General features: G+C 42.5%; 1 protein-coding gene across 1 annotated transcript in view; it reads left to right on the top strand.

The window, feature by feature from the left end:
• The first annotated feature begins 6,282 nt into the window (after window positions 1–6,282).
• Window positions 6,283–14,645, top strand: part of PLXDC2 (plexin domain containing 2) — a 266,237-nt gene continuing 257,874 nt past the window's right edge. Inside the window, exon 1 of the mRNA XM_040546250.1 lies at window positions 6,283–7,134. Coding sequence (XP_040402184.1) covers window positions 7,026–7,134 — 109 coding nt within the window. The 5' untranslated portion in view covers window positions 6,283–7,025. The remainder of the gene's footprint in view (window positions 7,135–14,645) is intronic.

Raw genomic sequence — 14,645 nt, 5'->3', positions numbered from 1 at the left:
AGACCCAGTGATGTATGTGGAAGCTGCAAAGAATCGCATCTGGATGTTTATATAGGGGCTAAGCTATTCTAGGGAAGGTCAGACCAGCATGAAGGGGCAAATCACAGGGAAACCTCACTGCGGAGAGGAGTGACAGCTGTCAGAAAGCAGGAGTTACTACTTGGGGCATGCCCATTGTCTGGCAGATGGGTATACTTACTTACAGTGAAATAATTCTTATGTTCCTGAGAGATAGGAACCACTACAGAAACATTTTTCAATCTGCAAATCCAAGTAGTGACTGCTTCAAAACAAGATAAAAGGAGACATTCATCTGCTTTAGCCTCCAACTGCTCCTGGAGAGTTTTATTCCTTCTTGAAGACTTCCCTGGCACAGTAAGTATTGCCACAACAAGTGGAAGGAAGAAAACTTGCTAGGCTAAACTCTTCTTTGAAGCTATATCCCCTCCTTAAGCCTACTATCAGCATGTGTCACAGTGGCATTTTGCAAATCTGCTGTGCATTCCTACACACCAAATGTTTATTATGCATTTTAAGATGTTCTATCACAACACAGGGGGAATATGATAAAGTGAAATCTATGACAACACAGCTTCTGAGTGACTGTGTATTTCTTATTTCTTTGTAGCCAGATCAGCTCTCTATTGAAGGTGATTTAGCTCAGTTCAATGGAACTAGTTTTAAAAAAATGTCTCTGGCAAACTCCATTCTCTGCCAGGCCAGGTTGCAGCCTCTGTGACTGATTTATTGGCCATGTCCCTGCTTGCCTGCCTTGGTGTGGTCCTGCAACACCCATGCCAGGGATGAAATCTGCTTCTGAAACGGATTTCAGGTTATTCATATGCCACTCCTATGTGAGGCTCAGACTGTTCAAATATGTGAAAGTCAGGAAGAACTCTGTTAGAACAGAAGAGGTCAAATGAACAGAATAACTGGAAATCAGACATGACCCAAGAACAGGACTGCCTCCTGTCTGAAAATTCATCCTCTTCTCTTTGGAAATAAGCAAGTCTCTTCCAAAATATTAACTTTGGCTTTTAAATTTTCCTGTTTATTAAAAACGCATAGAGGAAGAGATACAGACCTAAGTGTGAACTTGTGGTCTTTAGCTAGACTGCTAGTCTAGTGAGGTTCAGTGATTAGTTTGTTGGTGGATAAAGACCCTTCAAAACTGCTCCTTGAAAGCAGACACATACTTGTCAAGGACTTTGCAAAAGAGATACTATTAGTGGGTAGACGAGTGATACAGGGGAAAACCAGAACCCTAATACATCAAAGTGTTAATACAGCAAAATGTTTCACTGCTTTTCAAAAAGAGCACATACTGTCTAACGGGACTTGTGTGTTTGTCTAAGCTATGCAAATAGCACATAGATGTATATAAGGCCAGAACAAAAGCAGGAATTACATGTTTAATGAAAAGGTGGGTAGAAAGGAAAGGGGAAAGGCCAACATAAAAAAAGCTTGTATGTTAAGGCAGGAGGATGAGAATAGGGAATTCAAGACAGGATCTTGGGCATCAGATATGTTGCTCAGTTCCAAAGAGGATCAGGAGGATGGAGAATTGAGGTGAAGAGAATAAGGGTTGAACACGTGAGGAGGGGACATCCTCCTCCATATTAAAGGATAAATATGTCTTCCCTGATGCATGACCCAACATAGTGCTAGAGAAGTGGCACTGGTAAAGTTACTTTTTATGTTCCCTCATTTTAATTTCTATGTTTGTAGTATCTTCTCTGTTATCCTTTAGAATCTTGGAGTTCTCATATGGTTTTATCTTAGCCTGCTGACCAGCACTATACTGATATATGATCTCTGTTAAACTTGGCTCTATCACAAGCTTTCAGGGAGCTTTCTGGTTCATCCTCTATTCTTGGGTCCTGTAGCTATCATTGTACTGAATATATGTCGAATGAGGGTCACAGCCACAGCCATTGCTGGAGTTATAAGGTTGGGATGTGGGACTTGGAACTCCCAGACCCCGTTTGGGGCTTTGCTGCCTTGTGGTTTTCAAAGTTGAGCAACATCCCTGGAGCTTCTGATCACATACAGGCAAAGGCATTGTTTGGTGTAGCATTGCTGTTGGCTATGTCAATGTTATTGTAAAGGCAGACTCATTGAAAGACTGTTGGAAGCGTCTCTTGTTCAGATGATTCAACTTTATCTGGATCTTTTTGGGTTCTCATTTTGAAAGAGTGCTCCATTAAAAAACAAACAAACAAAAAACCATTCTCTTAAATTCATTACAGAGTTCAAATAGGAATCAAAACTGGTTTGGATTAAACTTTTTGTTTAGCCTTGAATATTATTACTTTTTTATGTTGTCTTGCTTACTGAAATGTTTCTCTTTAATTTTTTTCCCCTCAAATTGCCATCGAACCACAGGCACTTTATCACTGCATGAGATACTGGGACTCAGTTCCAGCTTCCACATCACAAAGTGTCTACCACACCATGAAACTGAGCTATCTCTTTACCCCCACAGGAAGCACTCCCTAACCATAGATTGAGGCATAGGCATAAGGCAGTTCATGTGGGAGATTTGTCATACGGCTGTTCTAGAGATAAGCAGAAAGCTTCACTGAACAAAGCTGCACTAGCATTAACCACACAGCTCTTAGAGGCAGAATACAAGCATATCCTAATTAATCACAATTATGCAAACTCAAGCATTTGCATATAGCACCGTGCACAGAGTTACAGGGAATTTGGCAGTGATGCCTGGTTGTGAGTCAGCCAGGAAGGGAACCTCAGCACTTGCCCCAGGAAATCAGACAGAGAGGTGAGACTCTAAGCTCTCCCAGCCGGGAACAGGGCAAAACCAAAGCCTTAATTAAGTGCAGCTTCTATGGGAAGTTACTGTATTCCCCTACTTAACAGGGAATCTACCTCCCTGCTTTATACTTCCCATCTAAGTTTTGCATGGCCTTTTAGTGATTCAGCTAAAACACTGTGCTCCTCCTTTGAACTAGCAGAGTCAAAGGCAGCTGCCAGCTGGGCAGCACTCTAAATTCACAGCTCTAACACCTCACTTTGACGATACAAAACCTAGTGCCTCAGCCAAATTCCCAGTAGCAAAACTGTTCACCTTCTTGAGCCCTAATCAGCTATCAGAAGAGCTCCAAAGGAAGGGAGGTGAATCTGAGTGGCAAACTGGCTGCAGGCCATTAAGATCTGTGTGCAGCTTCAAGTGTGATGCTCATAGCATCAAGCTATGAACCACTTGCACCATAAAAGCCACATACTCAATTTTGTCCCTATGTGGACTAATGCTGACAGATCAAGTATTATTTATGACTCTAAAATATCTAGATCTTTTTCTCTCTGCAGCTGGGAAGCTAGGTAATTTGTTAGACATTCCTCAGTTACAGAAGATATTGCTGGTTGTAGTCTCTTCACTACTATGTAAGTACAATTCTCTGTAGAACGACAGCAAATGCAAATTGACTAAACAGGAAAACTCACTTTGTTTTGCTCCTGGAAAGGAATACAGAGGTATTCTCCCTGCTCTCCCAGATGCTGCAATTACCTATTAGTTCCTTTTCCCAAATGAAACAAAGATCCTCCCCTGCCTTCTCAAATTCAAAAGCAGGTATCTATCCACGCTAGAACTGACTGCTTACGGGAGGCTGGTTGAGGGGTGCATCACCTGTACCTATCAGAGCAGAGCAGATAACGCTATACTAGAAAGAGAAAAGAATGCTAAAAGCTCTGCTTTTTGTAATCAGAGACAGTAAGCCCAGAAGACACGTAGGTTGAAGAGACTATGATGATTTAAAAATAAAAATAAAAATAAAATCTTAAATGAATGTGTGAATGAGAGTGAGCACTTGTAAGTAGTATGACAGTGGAATACAATGAACAGGGAGAATCTTCCCACCCTTCTTTCCTGAATGATTGATGAGAAGAATATTCAGTCATATCCTTGAATAGCAAAAAAATGAAAGCATTCATGTTGATTTCTTTGGAACCACTGCTGTTTATGTCACTGCAAGATATATCCCTAAGAGAGATGAGATAAGGTGTAAGGAGGGTGAAGATAGAAGCACATGAGATTAATGAAAAATAACCACAGGTGCTGTATTCCAAGTAAATACAGCTCATAACCTCAGGAAGCCTTCAAGTTTTTCTTTCAGTCTTACTTCTGGTTTATAAATAACAATGAACAATGAACAAATATACTTCTCTGCTCTGAATGCCTCCCTAGCAATGATGTTGTCATTAATCCTTACAGGATTCATTGTTAGCTTTCTTTTTTTTTCAGTGCAATACAATGTTTTGCTTGTGGTTTTACGTACAATTATGCCAAGATATAGATATGTCCTGATTATCTCTTTTAACACAAGAGAGACAGTGCATATGGCCTTTACTAGAGAGCACCATCTGATTTTTACCTTGGAGTAGAAGCAGCACTGAATGCAGCAACTGCATGCTAACATCCCAGGGGACACACTGCGAAACAGATTCACAATTAGGTAGAGTACTGTGAATTAGGACTGTGGGACCAATAAGTTGCTGGCACTTTTATCTTCAACTGCTTGCTTAAGCTGACTATTGCTAATCCTTTCCTTTTGTCATCCAACTATGAAGAATATAAATCTGAAACTATAAATATTCTCTGTAAGTCTGAGAAGCAGATGAAAAATGAAAGAAAATTGAGGTTTTTCTAGACTGTACATAGAGGGTTTAAAGCTTTTATTATTATTTATTTTAGCAAAATGTGCACGTTTTTTCCAAATCATTAAATATTTCTTAAATTGAAATTCACTATAACTTTATAATATACTAATTTATGTTTAAAAAGCACAAAAGCAGGTGAAAACAGGTCTTGAATGTTCTCCAGTTCTTACTATTCTTATTCTCATGTAACAATAATGCAGATCAACAGCTGAGAGAGAGATGCGTTTCTTCCTTAACACTAACTCTCTGCCCCTTCTAGTAAAGGCCAAAAGCTCAATAACCTGCTCAGCAACCCTAGTAAAACCTGGGGGAACTTTGGCAATATAACCAAGTGTCAAGAAAAAAAAAAAAAAGTCATTTGAATGACATGAAGAAACATCTCTCTCCCATGTTGTCTGTTGTTTAAGAAACACCAGTAACTAATAATAATTTGACCAAATCTACTCTAAGATCTATGGCATAATCCAGATCACCTGCTGTACAGGGTGATCCTATTCCCCAAATTCCAACAGATTTCACTGAGGCTTGGATTTCATTCCTGCTCTTACTTAGCTAATGTCTTCTCCTGAAAGAGGATTTCTGCAGTTACTTTTTAGCAATATTTGGATGGGCTGAGGAAGAATTTTATTTTATTTATTTTCAAGGGGATGTGAAAAAATCGGACTAGAAGGGCCCACTGTAAATTCAAATGGATAAACCTTACTGTTATTAGCCTCCAGGATCTTATCTGAATATATGTTGAAAAGATTTTGTAAATTTCTGCTTATACTCCTTAAAACTGCAGGTGTTCTGCTTCGATTTACACATAAGCACATCAAAGATTAAAGAACAAGACAATTCCAATGAAGCTGATGAATTCTTAATCTCAGAAACAGCGGTAAATTAAGGGAAAACACAGTCTCGTTACTGGTTGTTCCTTTGTGATTAAGTATTAGTTATCTTCTATGTCTGACATTCTGTAGCCCTATTTATTTGATTAATTTAATTGTCATCCTAATTAATTTAATTATTTCTTAGCAAGGGTTGAGAGGCTGGTGTATTCACGGCTCTCTATATGGAGCTCGACTGATTACGAGCGCCACAGTTTGCTGAACTGGTAAAAAGCCGCCGCTTGGTCCCCAGTACCCCTGTCGCTTGTCTGTGTCTGACTGATGTGCCCTTCGCTGGATTCTGTCTCCGTGCCGTTGTTCCCAGATTAATGTAGGGGATGGGATTATTCACGGTGCGTTAAATTAAGCATGTAGAGCAATGCATGCAGGACATAGCCTCCAGTCCTTGCACTTTTGGGGGGATGAGTGTACATGAGCAAGTCTGAGTGGTGAAGAGAAAAAAAAAAATCGGGGAGGGGGGGAATGAAGGGAAGCTAGTCTATCCGGAAACACAAGTAAAAATACTGGGGGGGCAGCATTAAGCGGCACTGGTGGGTTGCTTTGCTTTGTCACTCCGCGAAGCAGACGCCTCTTTGCAGAGCAACTTGTGAGCAGCCAGCAGCCCGCGGGCCGGGCTCTCTTCGTCCCGCACAGCAGCGGGGCTCCTGCCGTGCAGGGGGGGCAACGAGCAGAGGCCCCAGCCCGCCCCCGGTCGCCGCGGGACCCTGCAGCTCCGGGGCAGCGCCTCCCGGGACCTCCTCACCCCCGCGGCCGAGCGGAGCTGAGCGCGGCCCCAGCGCCTGCGCCCCTGCGGAGGAGGGCGGGGAGGAATCCGGCCCCACGGGAGCCCCCTCCCGTCCTCGCAGGGGGCTGCCCTGGGCCCTGCTCTAACGCCTCCGGTGTCGGGAACCGGCCCGAAAGAGAGGGAGAACTCGCGCGTCCCCGCCCGCACATCCCCGCCCGCGGCGCATCCGCCCGCCCTCCCGGTCCTGCGCGCCCCCCCTCGGGGGCTCGGGGCCGGCCCCGGCTGGAAGATTTCCCCGGTCGCTTCCCTTCGGAGGGGTTTTGTCGCCTAGCCTTGCGCCGAGGGGAGGCACCGTCCCTAAGGCACCCTGCCTCACCCTGCGGGGGAAGGGAGCTGGGTGGGGGCAAGCCAGGAAGGGAGGATCTCAGCGGCTCTCCTAAAAATCTCTCGGCAGGCTGCGAGGAAGGGAGAGTTTGGCACTTGGTGGGCGAGGCTGCGCTTGTTTTCCCCAGTGGTGATGTCGCTGGACTGAGAGCGGCGCGGCTGTGAGAGTTGCGGGGACAGAGCCCTCCCCAGCATCCCCTCCACCCCCCCAGCCCCGGCGGCTGCCCCCCGCTACATGAGAGCTGCAGGGAGGAGAGGGCGACTCGGCGCCTGCTAGGGCTGCTCCCCGCCGCCTCCCGGACTTTCCCACCCCCGCCCAGGAGAGTTGCCTCGGCAGGCTCCGTGCTATGGCGAGGCTGCGGAGAAGCAAACTAGCCGCTGGATTTTTATTACTTTTCCAGTGCCTGAGCGAGCGTTGCCAGCTCGCCGCCGAGGAGACGCCGAGCCAGAGCCACGGTAAGCCACACCGGGACCGGGGCCGGGATGGGGACACGGGGCTGGGGTCGGGGTCAGGGCTGGGGGTGACCCCTCCGCCCCCCGCAGCATCACCGCGGAGAGCAAACGGCGTTTGGGGGCCGGCCCCCCCGCTCCCGAGGGAGGCCTGGGGTGGCCGCGGTCCCAGTATTGCACCCCTCCTCCATCGCCGGCTTCTCCGGGAAGAGCTTCCCCCTCTCTCGCTTTATTTATTTATTTTAACGACAAGTCGGGACTTTTCCTCCCGTCATCAATCTGCACCGCCGTCACCGGTGCCGTTCCCCTGCCCGGGCTCTTCGTGGGGTCCCTGTGGCTTCCTTCCCTGCCTCAGAGACCCCCCCCCCCCGAGGCGAAGGGCTCGGCCGGGAAGGGAAAGAGGCCTCGGGGAGCCCGGAGCACCGGGCCGGGACCCCCGGTGACCCCCCAGCTGCTCTCCTGGCAGCGACCCGTGGAAGCAGAGGCAAAGTTTCCCTGCAGCTCCTGCCCGGGCACTCCGCTCCCCTTGCTCAAGCCGGTAGCTCGCAGCCTTCCTTGAACAGCAGGCGTTGAGAGAAGGAGCAGGAGAATGGAAGGAGCCCCTCGGGGCCGTGGGACCTGTTAGTTAAGGGTTGCTCTGTCGGCTCAGCTCGCTTGGGGTCCCCTCGTTAGTGCTTCTCGGAGACACCTGTTAATGCGCGACACACAGCACCTGCGGGGCTCTCTGGCCCGCCACTGTTTCCCACAGCGTGAGGCTCCCTTTTGATCACTAAAGCCTTCTGTGCCTTGCATTCCTGTGCTGCGGAGGGGAAAGCTGCTCAAGGAAAGCCTGGTGCGTTTGCGAGTAGATATTTAAGCAGCAAGTGAGGAAAAGCATGGGTTTTGTGTGTCAGGGGACCTTGCTGCAGCAGCTTGTAGCTTATATGTATATATTTGTAAAAGTGATGCTTTTATGTTTGAAATGCTACCCAGTTTATTATCAGATGAAACATGTCCACTGGCCTCCCTGGTGTACTAGAGCTGCCCCTTCCTCCTTTCATAAAAGGTTTCATACAAATGTGAGGTGTTTTGTGGTCACAGAGTAACTGACCCGAACTAGGGAGACTTGGGAGTTTTCTGCAATGCTGGGTGAGATAATATGCCAGACAGAGAGGGGATTTTCCCAGCCAGGGGCCTACTGCTGAGTTTGGGAATTGCTAAATGACAAGGTAGCTCAGCAGGTTGCTGGGGGCTCACATGTCACTCGGGGCCAAGGGGAAAAGCCAGGAGGAGGCTTTTCATGCGCTGCTGCTCTCGGGGCTTTAGGTAGCAATTGTTGGTGTTTGTTAATGTTAGTTATCAGGAAAAATAAAAGTGTGGCTGCCAGAGAACAGAAAGAAAATGACTGTGGTGTGTGGCAGTGGACTAAGGTGACAAAGTTTATTAGTCTACCAGATATCGTACCTTTAAAAGAAAGTGTCAGTGCTGACTAAAAGAAATATAACTTATCAGTAGGCAAATAATCACTGCGCATCGGTGACTTAGGCTATTCAGTTGCAATAGTCAGCAATGTCTGCACCAGGAGGTGCTAAACAGAAGATACACCAACAGCTTGCTTATCCATAAATCATCTGTTAGTGTCTTGTGTGTTACTGAACATGATATAAACTATGAAGGAGTTAATAATAAGGCAAATATTACCTTGATATTTAATACATTCTGAAGAAAATACATGAAAAGGTTGTTTCCTTCAACTGGATAATCTGACGCCAGATTTGACAGATGGATGTTTATAACCACAAAGTCTTATCCCTTCCGCCTTCGATAAAAAGTAGGTATTATGACAGCAATAATTAAATGTAACTAACAATCAAAGTTGTATTTAACACATTTTCATCATTACTTTTATATATATGTATAAAATTATTTTCAACAGTATATATTTCAGTATATAGACTGTGTCTGATTAGCAAAAAGAGGACAATTACTAAATAAAACCAGGGGGACTCAGCTTTAGCTTCTGTGGACAGAAATAAAAAGAGCAATTTCAAAGTTTCACTCTATTTAGCATCTACTGCATCCCTTTGGAGGCTCGGGTAAAACCTTCGAAGAATTAAAGTTTAAAAAAAGAATCTTTGAAGTTACTGCAGATCCTTAAAGAGAAGCTATTTTTCACATATTCTCGAAGTACTCTTTTACTTTAAGTGATAACAAAACACCATATTGAAAGTGAATGACATTAACAGCATCAAGAAATGCCAATGTTTAGTATGCCCTGGCAGGAGGGGGAAAAAAAAAAAAGATTTTTTTTCCCCCAAGTTCTCAGAATTACCTTTCAGGGTAAAAGCAGGTCGGATCAATTCAAGTCGAATCGTTTCCTAGGCACGCCAGCACTTGTCTGGCTGCCTCTGGGTGTTTTTTTAACTGCGGGTCGCTGTGACCAAGGTGTGCGCCGGCAGGAGCGGGGCTCTCCCCGCTAGAGGGCACAGCGTCTGCTGCACCCTCCCCTGCGCCTGGTCAGAGCTGCCCTTGCGCTGACGAAAGCTCTATAAATCAAGAGTGAAGATTACTAAACGTTAGATTTGTGTTTCGTGTGTGTTTTACAGTGCCCAAGCTGCATGTGACATGAATTCAGTGAGCTGAAGCAGATGCTCTTTCGAAAGCTTGCACAATAATTAAGGCTCCCAGTTAAGGGAGGGCTCGCTGCTTGTTGAAATGTTGCCACAAGAAGCCTTGAAGATGTTATATTCTTTAGCAAACACCATCAGTCAGAATTAGGGGGCTGTTATTGTAATTTCTCTTCTGTCAAAGCATATTCCAGAATTCTGGTATAATTTATATTCATTGGACTACTGCTGTCTCCAAGCATCACCATTCAATGAGGGGTAGAATTGTTTTTATGGGATAAACTACTGTTAGACAGTATTCATTTAGCATTTATCTACAGAAATAGCCACACTTTTGTATTGCCTGAGGTTTACTCTCTTTAAAAAAAAAAATAAAAAAAAAATTCCACATTATGGCCTTCACCTTTTATCTTAAAAGTATCAAGCAAATTATGACTTCAGTCAACATGTGTGTTAGGTATCTTTTTCTCTTTGCATTCAAAATTACATTTTTTGTTGTTGTTGTTTCCGTACATATCAGGGTAAAGGGGAAACAATAAGATTGGAGAATCCCATTGACATTTATGAGCACATTCTCTTTGCATATCTCATGTATTTTTTCTAAGAATTCCCTCCAAGAAGTCATCTCTTAACTTTCAACATGGTTCTTGCTTTTTTTTTTTCTTTTTTCACTCTTTGCCATTGTCATTTCTTCTGAAAGGGTGTTTTGAAGTATTGCTAGTAAACAGCAGGTAAAATAAGGTTGACTTAAGTATTAAAGTCATTTTCATAGAAACTCGTTTCCACAGATTTAGAGTAAGATCAATAGTCATAGTTCACTGAAGGTTTAAAAATCCCTTTGGGAAAACAATGTTTCTATTCAGTTGTAAATATTCCTTGTTAGAGTTTTCATCCTCACACAGGAACTTAAAACCCAGCTAACACTTGACTCTGGTGCTAGCTTTTTTCTGACACTTAACTAGGAGATGATTATAAATAACAAGAAAATCAGCTTCCTACATTGTAAACATGTAGAAAATGAGGAAAAGATCTTTATATTTGGAAAAGTTATTTCATTAAGTGCAAAAATTTATTAGCAACACATAATGGCCATTTAAAGCAAAATGCAGGGACAACATCTACTGCCTTGCTGAATACCAGACTCTTCTGAAAAAACACAGTTTACTAGAGGTGCTTCATGTAGGACAAGAGAATCCTGAAGCCATGAAAGAAACAGATGAGGGAATTCATAATGCCAGGTAATGAGAGAGACCCACTGAGAAAAATAGTCACAGACCTATGGTGAGTTAGCATATTCATTAAATTTATTTTATTTTTTCCTGTTTTGTTTTGGCACACTTCCAGTGGAGCAGGGCTGCTGTTTCCTGCATCTCCACAGACCTCAGGAGGTGGAGGTTTGGGCCCGGAGCTCATGTTTCCTGCAGCACTATAAGATATCGTACAGTGATGCCCCAAAAGCTGCTTTGCTTTGAATTATGATTAAAAAAAGATATAACAGAAAAACGTTCTGAATCCTACTGGCTTTCTCCATAAAGCAAATGAAAAACTTCTTATTTAAATAAATAAATAAAAAGCTTATTTTTTTGAGTCTGTTTGGCAAAAGTCACTGTGGTTTTACTGGACTCTGAAGTACTGAGCAGCTTTGCTCTTTGTAACATTGAAAGCACTGGCAAAAGAAAATTATAGCAGCCCTAGTTTCAAAACCAGTCAAGGCTACAGGGTCTTTGACTACAGGTGTGACTAGTATGAGTGTATTTTGAATTCCTCGTGTGGTTTGTGCTTCCTAATGAAAATGAATACCGAAGCAATTTAAGAAGGCAGTAGTTAAGATAAGCCTGTGCTGGGGCTCTGTACAGAGTGAAGTGAACAAAAGGTAATTTGACAGGACCATCTCTCATCTAGTATGAGGAAATATTGTACACTTGCCAGCAGTGTGAAATTAAATCCAATTATTACATTTGAGGGCCGAGTTGGGAGTGTTAATGTGGTACAATTGGCAGATAGCGTATTTACTAAACTAGTGAATTACATAATCACAGCAAGAACTAGAAGAACCCGGGAGATTACTTTCCATGGAAAACTATGTTGAGAAGCCATACTAAGTACATGTGCATTTTGTTTTTGTGGCTTATGACAAATGAGCCTAAAACATCGTCATGAGGTAATGTTTGGGAATGCTGGGTGCTGTGTCTCATCATGGAACACTTCCTCCTCTCTTTTTTTCCTCACCCAACAAATAAACAGAGCTTCAATTAGCTTTCTTTGCTGTCAACATTGGTCAATTAGTTGTACTAAGTGTCCTTATAAATTCTGGGTTTGAAAGAGCTTGTGTAATATTTTCATCTCCCTGAACCAAAAGTCAGTGTGTAGGCATGTTTTTTCAAGATGGATTTGGCCCAACTTTTTTTTGTTTATTATTTATTCTGAAAGAAGCAAATGGAGCAAGTTCTTAGACCAGATCCAGGGTCAGACTTGACACTTGACTTGAACACATAGTTTTAAAAGTAGCAAACATCATGTTGGGAAGTAACAAGAGAAATGTAAGGATAAATATGAAAATAGATACAAGACAGAGTGACGCGTCTGCTCTACTCATCAGTCATAAAATCCCAACAGGAATATTCTCTTCAGTTCTAGGCATTGCACTTTAAGAAATATGAGGACTAAGTGGAGTGTCATATGAAGAAAAAATGAAAGAACAGTTAGAGAGGATGAACGGAAGAGGTGACATGGTAACAGCCATCAAGCACATAAAAAGTTTCTGCAGTCAAGGGAATAACTTGTTCTCAACAAGAAATGACTTAAATTGCAACACAATGGACTTAAATGGCACAGTGGACTTCTAAATGTTAAGGCTATGGGAGTAAATTATCTCTTAGTAGTCTTCATCACTGAAACAGGTTAGATGAGCATATGTTTGAAATGTCATTCTGTACAGAAAGGCAGCTGTTCCTGCCTTGGAGCAAATGGCTGGATGATTTGACCTTCCAAGGTCTCACCTAGCTATCTTGAATCATTCTGTGTGGGTAGCTTTAAGTATACAGGAGTTCACCTTGAACTCAGCAGCTAGATAAAATACAAGAATGAATTCAAGTGCTCTCTTAGCTTGAGGCCTCTGTCCCCCATTTGTCAATGATATATGTAGATTTAATGTGATTTTAACATATACTTTCTGTGGCTGTAGATAAGGAAAGACATTTCAAATGCTGTTTCATAAAGTTTTCACATTGTAAAATAAAGTTTTTAATGAGGTTGTATTCTTACTTGTTTTTAGCACTTAGCTTTTAATATTAACACTACATATGTTCTGTTATAAACAGATTTTTTATTATTTTATTTTTTAGATATTTTCACAGTGACATTTTTGGACTTTAACCAGACGTTACTTGTCCCATGTCTCTTTATTTAGTAAGAAATCCTTGCCTTGAATAGGAAGAGTTCCACAAATGAAAAACACAAATCTTTCCATTTAACCGATCTTTGGTAATGTTTCAAGTGTATGTTGTTTCACAATGGATGCTAGGAGCTCTGCTCCTTTTCTTTAGAGATGTAACTGAACTGTGCTAAAGGGCTACTAGGCTGATCATAAAAAGCAAGTATCATCCATCGTAACTTTAGTCTTTTCTGAAGGGTGAAGTGTTAAAGAGGGGGAGTTCGGTGTTGTGTAGGTTCTTCTTGTAACGAGTCAGCAATTTAACCAGAAATACATTGGAAAATGTTATATTGTAGAAAATCAATAGCTGGGACTCAAGCTGCTTTGGAGGCTAGCACGAATCTTTATTAATATAGTTGCTCTGTGACATTCCCCAGCTGCATGTTTCTGATTTTGTGTGTGGGTGTATGTGACTCTCCTTTTGAATTTGCAAGCCAGACTATGTATTTGCAATTTAGCCTCACTCACCCTGAGATATAAGCCCAAGGCCCTCTGTTAGGAATCTTTTAATAGCAGAACTTGTTTCAGAGTTTCTAGGCTCTTCTCTCCCTCCTTTACCCTCCAGTTGCCCTTTCTGCCTTCTTCAGAGATTATTCCCCCCACCCTTGCAGTGTTTCAGTAGTTCATGTGACCATGCTGTAGGGCAGATATATCAGATCAGCTCTCATTAGGAAGGAAATAGAGAAAGAAAGAATATATACTAACATTTTGGAAGGTAGGGGAAGCATCCTTCAATTTCTGTTGTGGAAAGATTTTGAAACGGGCTCACCTGTGCTAAACCTGGCTCCTTGAACAGTATAGACACTCCTAGGAAATGATGAGGCAGACAGAAACCTCCAAATTTAAGCCTACTGGGAGTTCTATCTAAATGACATTTTATTGCACTGTATAAAGAATTATTTGCTGTCTGCTTCACCTTGGTGATTGCACCAAGGACCATAGTGCTAATATCCTACGGCATTGAGGACGCTGCTACTGTCATGTTTCTTATTCATTCATCATATGCAACATAGATTCCCTAAGCAGATGATTTAGCCAATTTCCTGTTTCTACCTCAATACATAACAAAGTGTTACACTTAGACAAAGAACAAACAGATACAAACACAAAGACATATTTAACACATCTTCACAGATAACAGATTGAAGAGATCTAAATGTCATCAAAAATGAGGATAAAATGATGAAGAGAATAAATGTAATAATTTTAAAACTCTGAACATTATAAATCTTTTCAGAACAGTATAAAGGCCTGGAAAAGTAAATAACTGACTTCTCTTTAATACTAATAGGCATTATATTAACTTATTCAAAAAATGTTCAAGGAAGCAAGTTGAAGTTGGAAAATTATTTCAAAGTTGACATGCTCCTGTCAAATACTTCAGCTGGGAAGTGTCAAAACAAGTAATTTTGAATTTCTTGTTTTGATGATGACAAAATGCCACACTTCAAATTTTTCATTTTGATTTTGACGAAAAT

Source organism: Cygnus olor, chromosome 2 (assembly GCF_009769625.2).
Source record: "Cygnus olor isolate bCygOlo1 chromosome 2, bCygOlo1.pri.v2, whole genome shotgun sequence".
In the NCBI taxonomy this organism is placed as follows: domain Eukaryota; kingdom Metazoa; phylum Chordata; class Aves; order Anseriformes; family Anatidae; genus Cygnus; species Cygnus olor.
The sequence above is the reverse complement of the archived record's forward strand: the minus strand, read 5'-3'. Positions and strand labels throughout refer to the sequence as shown.